The following is a 10502-nucleotide window of genomic DNA, read 5'->3' as shown; positions in this document are numbered from 1 at the left end:
AGAAAATCTTAAATACATAGCAAACTGTCCTCAAATATATGTCATTGTTACGTACAAGTTAAAAGTACAGTATGCTGAAGAAAATTGAAATGCAGCACTTTTGCTTTGAAGTCAAACAAATCTGTTTAAATTTGCCTTCGTGAGCACTTCTCCTTTGCCTCACATGGCTGGCTTTACTAAATGCTGATTAGACAGCATGGTTATTACACAGGTGTGCCTTAGGCTGCCAACAATAAAAGGTCATGCATGCTAAAACAGGGGTCACCAACAAGGTGCCAGTGGGCACTAATTAGCCACTAAGCACCACATAATTAGCCCGTGGGCTTGTTCTAAAAATAGCTCACTCAGAAAAAGAAACAAAAAGCTTTCTATTCAGATCATGAAAAATGCGAGTTGTTTGTATTTTTGTTCAGTGTTGTTAATGTGCAACTTTTCTTTTCAGTAGGAGTTTATTCTTGATGATGACATCATAGTACATTTCACTTTTGTGTCACTGACGACTCATGTTGTGTTTTTTTTTTCAATTCATTCATTTTCATCAATCTATCTGAGCTCCTTCTTTTCGCAGCCCGAGTCATCCTCCCAAGAGGCTTAGCAGCGACCCAAAGATCCATCACATGGTTCTCTTTTTGCAGTTTTTAGTCTACGCTCACGCCCAGTGGGTGGAGCTGCCCGGAGTTCAGCAACATCCTCCCCAGCCAGTGTAAAAAGTCAGCGTACCAGTGGACACCATCACCACGGTAACCGCTGCTGCCAGTCCAGCTGTGCATAAGCCTGAGTGGCGAGAAGGCCCAGTGAGCCAAGGAATGGCGTTCCACTGCCGCATAGCAAGATGCCACCACGCCGTCCACCACTAAAGTCCCCTGTGCCGTCAGAGGAGCGAAAGCCCCCCGCCTCTCAGACAATGTGACCGTCGTGATGCGGGAAAGAGTTCCCGACGGACCGCCGGCCACCAGCACGCACTGGCCCGGCCGGGCGTCACAAGCGTACGCCGTCCGAAGGGAGGCGGGGGTGGGCGGCGCCCCCTCTGAGCAGTTACCCTGAGACACAAACAGCAAGTGGGCGGCGGTCAGAGAGAGACACGCCCCATTTTTGGTCTTCACGGTGTAGAAGAGCTTGCGTGCCGCTGGGTCGCGGTCCAGGAAGGTCAGGACTTGGCTGTACACCAGTTCGGCGCCAGAAGAGGTCAGGACTCGCTCACCGGGGCGAAGGTCGGCGATGAACTTCTGGAGGCCGTTTTCAACAGTGACCAAGGCGTCGCCCGGGAAACAACCTCCCGACTTGGCTGCCACTGAGTGGTCTGGAAGATGGCAAGAGGCAAATATTGCTTTTAGTCACGTTATACTTTGACATTTCTTTCAGCAAAAGCGGAACCGTTCACATTGTACAATTGGATCATCACTGATTGAGTAAATGGGTACATTGTAGAGGCTAAATAATAATAATAAATAAATAAATTATAAATATAAAATATAGATATAAATAAATTATAAATAAATAAACTATTTTACATAAAATAAACACGAGTAAAACAATTATTAATATCTCTTTTTTTCAACTCAAACAAACGTGTTATATATATATATATATATATATATATATATATATATATATATATATATATATATATATATATATATATATATATTATATTATAAAAAAATAAAAAAAACATCTGGGGTGTTTTGTTTTGCCCCATCTACAAACAACCTGGCCCATCTGTCCATTTTAAGCACAAACGTTTGCTTACCCATGTTGCCGATTCAATGCTTAAATATTAGTTGTTATGTTTTCAATCAAATTACTTTTCTGATCAAATCCTGTACAATGGATTAATTTCATTAAATAATTTTGCCATCCAAAAGACGTGTTTGTGGATTTTGATTTTTAGTAGAGATTCATACTGCGAACCCTGGAAAATAGACGCGCCCTCTGCTGGCGGTGAAAGGCAGTGCTTTTAGCGATAAAAGAAAATACAACCATTAATGTATTTTTTTTTTATAGTAACGACATGGTAATTTAAAAACTGCAGTAAAAGTAGAAAAATAAACTTTTTTTTTAATCTTCCACATTTTCTGTAGGCTACGTGGACAGAAAAAAGTAACTTTTTTAAATGACCAAGAATGAACTGAAAGGGAAGTAAAATTGAACAAGGCTTTAATCCTCGTTGACTGATCTTAAAAGACTCTTTTGTCAAGTAATTGAGGTGTTACTAATTACAAAAGTAGTAGAGCGACATCAGGGATGACACTCTGGTCTTCTTCAAACAAATGTGTTGCATTTGTTCCGTCACAAGAATGATTTCTTTCCTGGTCTCAATTTAAGAAAAGAAAACAAAAGAGAACCCAAAATGATACCAACTTGAATGGTTGCCCTTGTAGGCTAATCAGGTCAAGGACTGCACCCTCGCAACCCGATCTGGGAGTGAAGGAAAGAAAAAAAGGAGGAAAAGAGGGAAAGAAAAGAAGAATGGTAGTTACTACTCAGCGTATACGGACTGTCTTGTTGTGTACTTGATGTGTCTGCATCTGTTTTCACAAGCACGCCAAACTTTCAGCACGCACACTCCAGTTAGTTTAGCAACGTTGCGGCAGCATCATCATCATCATCGTGATGATGAGGCTATAGCGGGATGAGAAAATGGAGGAAGGCAAAAGACGAACATGCGGAGGTGTTAGTGAGCTGAGACAGGACAGGACGGGACGGGACGGGACAGGACAGGACAGAGGAAGCAGCTGGTCTCGTGTCGTCTGACTTTCAAGGTCTCGTATCCCGAAACTCACCTGACTTGACGCTGCAGTGGATGTGGGCCTTGGACTCGTAGTAGACCCAATCGAAGCCCGCCTCCACCGCCAGCCGAGCCAGCATGGCGTACTTGTTCCGATCCCGGTCCGAGGTGGTGATGTCCACCGCTCGCCCCTCGTAGTGAAGCGACTCCTCCGAGTGGTGGCCGTCCTCGTCCCAGCCCTCGGTCACCCGAAGCCTCACCCCTGGCCAAAGGTTCATCACGGAGATGGCCAAAGAGTTCAGCTTGTCCTTGCAGCGCTGCGGCACAAACACACATTTGAGATTTTGCCATTTGGCCAAATATACTGGAAAACAGGCGTGTTCAAACTACGGGCCGGGGGCCGTTTGCCGCCTGTTTTTCAAGGCCCGTGGTAGGCAGTAGTGTTAATAATTTAAAAACTAAATACAAATATTTTCGTCAACACACATTTCTCACCGGATCAAAACTAGACTAGACTAAAACCCTCATTAATAAACAATAATTGGGAATATATCAGTATGCATTTTCATTAACTAATAAAGATGAGATGAAGATTTAGCTCACTTAATAATAAACTAAAATCTTTGGACATTTTAGTTCGCGAACAAAGACAAGACGAAAATTATGATTTTGTAGAATCTTTCTCTGCTCATTTGTCACTAACACACAGTGACCCCCCCACCCCCCCCCCCCCCCCTTGAATTCTGCAGCTAGCGAGTGCAACGTAACATTAATGCAACAACTATGGGCTAACGTTCAAACAATGTTAATCCGACCGCTAACTAATGCTAGTTAACTCACTAGCTTGTATGTAGCATGGAGTCATTCATAATAGCCACTTATTGATATACTAGAATTGTGTGTCAAGTTGTTTTAAATCAAAAAGATGAGAGGAAATTTAAAGTGAAGTAGTTTTAGATTAGACGGAAATGTTCAATATTATCTGCTAACATAAAATAAACAGGGGCAAAATGATTGTCCTGACTAAAACTAGACTAAAACGTTAGACAGTTTCTGCTGACTAAAACTAAACAAATAAAATAATGTTTTCTTGGCTTTTTAGCCACAGGTGATTCTACTCAAACAGCAGGTAAACAAACTCATTACCTCGTTACAGGCACTTTACCGATAGGTTAAGTAGAAGCACCTGAGACTAAATTTAATAAAAACAGCACATGAATGCGTTTGATAAATTCAAAGTGAATAATGTCAAAGTGTTTTTTTTTTCTGTATGCAACGCTTAGGGAAATGATTTCAGCCGTTGTCGGTACCAGAGGTGATCATATCGGGTTCGCCGACCAATGACGTCACGTTACAGGATTGGCTGGAAATGATCCGGTTGACGTCAAACGTTGGAAAGAAAATATTAAAGATGTCTTTTAAATAACAAAATGTATGGAGCGAAATTGTAAAAACGTAAATAGGCCTAAGAATATAAAAGCAGGATAATTTGATATTAAATAAATAATAAAATAGATAGAATGGATAATAAATGAGCCAAAATACAAATAAATATAAAAGAATGGAGGCAAAATAGCGCATAAATGCAAAGGCTAAAACAAATAGTAATTATTTAAAAGCTATCCACTCAAATTAATAACCCGAGATGTGATAAATATTTTCAGTTTAGATTGCTAATGTGTTCGCATTATCATTTAGACTGTTTTGTGATTTGTGAACAGCCAGAGTGACGGCATTTGGGGGGGGGGGGGGGGTTTGGGGTGCAGCACCCAGTAGGGGAAGCGATCTCACGCCAACCTGCGCAAAGGCAAGTGACGGTAACCTCTCCGCCACCCGGAGCACGCGAAGTAACCGCATTTCGTTTAAGTAGCGCTGCTCTGACGTCATCGGCGAGCGCGAAGGCCACCGATACGATCTGGCAGCCCGATCACATCTGGCACAGACTCCGTCGCTGACGTTCACTCGGTTCACCGGTCCAAAGTTCCTCACGCTAGGAAAAAATAAAAAAGTCTCCCAATAAAGTCAGGAAGTTGCCGAGTGCTTTTCTATGATTGACGTTTTTGTGGCTGGTGTGTGAACCTGAGCTGTCTGGTTAAGCAAACAGAAGGTGAGAGGGCCTATTGACTGCCCCTCGCACCCTCCCCGTTTCCCCCACTTGGACCGCTGCTAATAAAGTTGTCGTCTGAACCGTAGCGTCTGGCCGCGAACACCTTGACCCGATTGTTCACGCCAAGAGCAACAAGATCCATTTCCTCTTACCTGAGACATCATTGGCTGACAGACAGGAAGTCAATTAGCTGTTAAAGCAGGAAAAGCTCAAGTTAAACTTGGTCAACTCAGGCTGACCTTATAACTCGTTGCCATGTAAACACTGCCTAAAGATTATTAAATGGCCTAGACCAGCGGTTCTCAAATGGGGGCACGCGAAGGCACACCAGGGGACACGTGAGATATTAAAATATAGTTTAAAAATACACATATGTCAGAACAATATAAGTTCGTAAAATGATTTTTATATTCAGTAGGGTATTCAAAGTCAGTGTCCTAAAAACCCAGAATCTCCCCCTTAACACAATGGTTTGACCCAACTTGCCATATGCCACCTGGAATCCCCTGTCAATCACTTGAAAACTTTATTTAAATTCAGTTTATTAATTTATTTTGAGAACGGAGCATTACTACGAGCCCAAAGGAGGACACTTAATGTTGATAATATTTTTTATTTGCACAAACCTTTATTCATAATTAAATGAATTGTGTTAGCCAATTAACAATCGACATGTGTTGCTTGCCTGAATTGTGTACTACTGTATTTATTATTTTACACTGGATAGACTTCCTTATTTTCCATCCTCACTCAAATAGCACCTATTCAAAAACTACATTTCGGCCACTTCAAATGAGTAACTAGAGAGGACTAACTCCATTGTAATTTTTAAGTTAAGTGCATAAATGAATAGACAGAAGGAATACAGTATCAGAAAACTGGTCGAAATTAAAGTTGAGTTCCAATTTTGACAAGTGGGGGAGCGGCCATTACTGCATTCAGCACTTTTGCTCATTCATCATTCATTCATTCAACACTGGGCCAACTCCCATTTACAAGATTGCCACAATCAAATTTTATTGATCATCTCTCATCAAATATTGACAGATTTAATGGCTGTTTGGACTTGGACCACTATTGTGCTTAAAAAATAAAATAAAATAAAATGAAATAAGTAAATCAGAAGAAGCAAAAAAAAAAAACAAGAAACTGACAGCCGCCAAAAAGGTTTACATAGAACTGTAATTGCCTTCAGATGCCACTAGATGGCGCAAAAAACTACTTTTGTCTGCAGAAGCTGTTTTTAAAGTGTTTTATAAAATATACAGAAGCCCCTAAATTTTTTTGCAAGGATTAGGTTCCAGAACCAGACCCACACCTAACCCACGAACTAGCAACCATATATAGTATTTGAAAACTTAATGCATCATGCCATACAAAATATTGCAGGTGTCAGGCCATTGCCACCTCCAAAATTGGCACTTTCCAGGGGACCCCAACAACGGCATGTTTGTTCAACCATTAACACGGCATCATCAGATAGCAAGCTATCCATTTCCATTTGCTCCCAAAAACGTATAAACACGTTCTATTTTAAATATTGCCATGGCCCCAAAAACGTAGTTATACATTTTTTGTATGGGCTTTGATGCAGCCTCTGACCTGAAGAGAACACTTCAAGCAAAAAACGGCCAGCAGGTGGCAGCAGAGTATAAGAGAATAACCAGGGCCATGTTACAAAAAAAAGCTGTTTTTGCCAGAGTTTTCAACAGGTTTGTGAATAATGATGAAACTTAGCTATATTCTAATGCTAATTGCTGCAAAATGGAAACAGATAGAAGTAAATAATATTTTTGTCCTGATGAAAGAAGAGACTCTAATCTTTCTTTTGGCAGGTTCCATGTTTTTAATATCAATAGAATACAATATTATGTGGGCCTTGCAAAATCAGTCAAAATCAAGTAAAACAGTTGGGAGCAAAGAGGGTTGCTTCAGTGAAAATGGCTGCAAGTGAATGAGTTAAATCTGCCAAATTGTGACTTGTGAGGTTTCGGCCCATGGAGGTGTCTACTTGGGGTCGCCAACCCCACTTTCAGGTAGTATTTCATTATTATTATTATGACTTTAAATGTATGTGGCTTTAAAAGGCGGGGTCACGCCTGTTGAGTAGCATGGAGTCAGCGAATGAGAGTATAGAAGGATGTAGAATGTAGAGTTGGTTCGCTGTTCGTTGTGGCATGTTTATTTTGTTACCGTTTTTTTTTGGTGTGTCCATCCTCGGTCATCTAACGGTTGGCTATAATAAGCTAACGAGGTTTATTTTACTGTAAATGTGCAGCTGTGTGATTTAAATCAGTTCTCATTTTGGCAAATTGCACTTTTATTATGTAAAATTCACTCTATCCACCAGAATTGCGTTTAAGCGTGCACTAACAAATGATCGCCATAAAATCTCGCAGCAGGGTGACAAATCTGACAATAAATCACGCACGTGTTAAAAAAAAAAACAGCTGTACTGTCTGAGAAGAGAATAGCACATTGTGAGCTGAGATGAGGGCCAGTTATCTGTTTTACACAACCCAAAGTCAAAAAATTTAACTTCATTTATTTTGAAACAGGTGTCGTAGATAGACCAATTCTAGCAGCAAATCATGTGGACTCTTGTCATGCCGCAGCCACTCATTGCTCTGTTTGAAGCTAACTCTAAACTAGAGCAAGTATTAGCCAACATGGTAGTTTGGGGCAACTTGTCTTAGTCATTTTGGGCTTTGCTGTCACATATGCAAGGAATGTGCCGATGAAAAATGCACCTCTCTCTGTTTACGTATGCCAGAATTGTTCTTCAGAGGATGAGTCTGAAGAGTGAGGAAATTCTTTAAAAATATTAACTTTAATCTATTTCATAATATTTTATGTTTAAGTTTGCTCAATGACTATGGTGAATTTTCTAGATCAATGTTAAACAACTTCTTTGGTTATAAAAACAAACAACAACAAAAACCCAGGAGAACAAGGATAATTTTGTCGTTTTTTGTTGCAAAATCCAATGTGACATCTTACCCCATATAGTGTGACAACCTACCCATTGGTGGGGCACCATGTCACATGTTCACTCAATCTATTTGATGGCTTATAACTGTACTGACACGAAATTTGAAAATGATATAAATACAAAAAATATATACCAAGACGTTGGTCTTTCATCAGGTATACATTTTGTTTATATACAATGTATTGATTCCAAGAAAAGTGATTTAGGTCTCCCCTAAATCTGGGATACAGCGAGACCCCAAAAATGTGACCCACAAGGACGACTGTAATTGAATTATGAAGCTCCTCAACTCACCGGCAATTTCAGTGTCTTAATGGAAGAAACGTTAAAAAGAAACAAATAATCGCATGGAGGCAAATTCTTGAATGCCAAATAGAACAGATTTTGTCTTTCTACATGTTGACAAAAACTATTTGGTAGCGGGCGTTATGGTTTAGGTTAGCGGCCCTTCAAGTCTGTGAAGTGTGAAAAGTGGGTTCAAAGCCAACGTAACATGGCGGCTGCGATAAGAATAGCCCGCGCCGGTGGCCACAGTTGCCTTTTCACAAGACTCGTGGATTCGAACCTTGGTGTTTTCTCTGCGCGGTCAGACTTCATAAATTCGACGCTCCATTTAGCACACATGCACAGCGGTTTGGCTGCACAAACATCGCACGCGCCGCAGGCTGACAATCCGAACCTTTGCGCACCTTCTGCCTCTGACCGACGCGTCAACGATGACCCGCTCACGAAAGTCAAGTGTGTTGACAGTTTCTCCTCTGCGGTGATAACATGAATCTAACCGCAGTCAACTTACACGTTTGTGTCGCCACAAAAGTGATTAAGTGTCCTGCTGGAACAGGAGCTTCTGTATGTGCAAGGGGGAGAGAAAAAAAAACGCGAATAAAAAAAGCCAAGAGGTGAAAAATTCACTTTCATTACGGCTTTCAAAGAAGCCAAGTGCGCTCGCTATTTCGGTCCTCGCGCGCTGAGAAAACAAGCTAAAAGTAACACGGAACAGTCAAAGACAAACAGTCGGACTGTGTGCTGAGCGCTGGAGCTCATAAAATACGCGAGCGCGCTATAAAATACAATAGCGGCTAAGATGGAAGTTCAAGCTTTTGAGAAGAAACATTTTTGGGGAATACGTCAATAAACATTTTGTGCAGCGTGAACACGCGTGTTGGTTGGAGAAAGAAACGTCATTAAAAATAAAAATAAATAAAAATCAAATTACGACGCATGTGCGTCTTTTACGCGACAGAAACGCGATGTAAACACACTCATCTGCATGGAGCATATTTATTTTCCTTTCCATGCACGACTATCTCTGCTTGGTGATGTGATGAAGCAATTTCAGTTTCAGCGACCGCGCGCACTGTTAAGGCAGCAAAGACACAACAAGACGCAGTCTCGGCCTTGAGTCAACAAGGAATGTGGGGACAAAAAGATAAGCGCATCCACGAGTCTCCAGACTGGTCAAAGTGCACCAGGAAGGTTCCGAGCATGCTATTTGGGCCGTGTGTCACTCTCACCTGCGTCATCATGCGATCTGCACCTGTGTTCTCCTCATCCTTGAAGATGATGTCGGGGTTGTAGTTGGGGGTCAGCTCTCGGAAGCGCTCCGAGTTCCGCGTTATTTTCCCTTCGTATCTCCCGCTGGCCCCTAACGTCTTCTCGGCCACGTTGGGGCTGAACTGCTTGTAGGCGAGCGGTGCCAACTTCCGCGGCGAGCGCCTCTTGCCGTAGCCTCGCCCCGGGCCGCAGCCCCCGCAGCCCGGCGTCAGGAGCACGGCGCACCCGGCGAGACACGTTAGCAGCCTCGGGAGCAGCATTCCAGCCCGGGCTGATGTCGTCGTCCTCCCCCCACCGCCACCGCCGCCGCCGCCGCCAAAGCCACCCCCACCCCCCAAGCAGGTGGTCAAGAGGGTCAAATGCTGAAGCCGGACGCTAGGACTCGGATCTTCAGAGCGCTGGTAAGAAAGCAGGGTGCCCCCCTGAGTCCCCTGTAGTTGCCATTGCACGCGCGTAAAAAAGGTGCGCGCCACAGACGAGATGCCAAGAGGGAACCTGCAGCCAGCGCGCTGCCGACAATCGAGTGTCCCGAGGGCACTTGGAGGCAGGGTCATAAATAGGCGAGGTGAGTTTGTCTTGGCAGGCGCCTTCAAAGCTGTCTCTCTGTGAGACACGGAGGCGCGCGGCGGTCAAAGGGTGTCCCCGCAGCTCAACGTTTCCTTGTGGCTGTTGCGCGGACGTCCGGATACAAGGTGCCCTCCCACCATCCTTCTCCTCCCACCGGGGGCACCGGCGGACATCCGAGAGGTTGTCAGTGGGCTGCAGGTGAGGAACGGCGTCACTCCTCACATGAACTTTGGACTTTTTCCTCTTCACGTGCAACTTGCATCCCGCATCATTCCTTAGTCAAGTCAATAAACGTATTCACAATAATATGATTTATGTGCATCCACTATAGTCTATATACAGCATTATGATTAATATTGCATTTGTGAAGTATGAATTAAGCTGTAAAAATCGACCCGCTTTTATCTCAGGGGGCGGCCATTTTGAAACCTGAGTGAAAATGACACCACAGTGTACGTCTAACAGTTACAACCATCAACGCTCACCTGCTTTATGGGTGTGGTCAAAAGATGAGCCCTTATGCTGCATTCGAGGAAAGTGGGAAGTCGGACACA

General features: G+C 42.9%; 1 protein-coding gene across 1 annotated transcript; it reads right to left on the bottom strand.

The window, feature by feature from the left end:
• Positions 1-52: 52 nt before the first annotated feature.
• LOC144056800 (indian hedgehog B protein-like) lies at positions 53-9641 on the bottom strand. The gene is made up of 3 exons (XM_077573875.1): positions 9342-9641; positions 2784-3045; positions 53-1300 (listed from the first exon to the last, which is right to left on the bottom strand). Exons 1-3 carry the CDS (start codon positions 9639-9641, stop codon positions 639-641), a joined length of 1224 nt encoding a protein of 407 aa, XP_077430001.1. The 3' UTR covers positions 53-638.
• Positions 9642-10502: the final 861 nt, after the last annotated feature.

Source organism: Vanacampus margaritifer, chromosome 1 (assembly GCF_051991255.1).
Source record: "Vanacampus margaritifer isolate UIUO_Vmar chromosome 1, RoL_Vmar_1.0, whole genome shotgun sequence".
Lineage (NCBI taxonomy): Eukaryota > Metazoa > Chordata > Actinopteri > Syngnathiformes > Syngnathidae > Vanacampus > Vanacampus margaritifer.
This window is presented reverse-complemented; position numbering and strand designations above follow the sequence as displayed.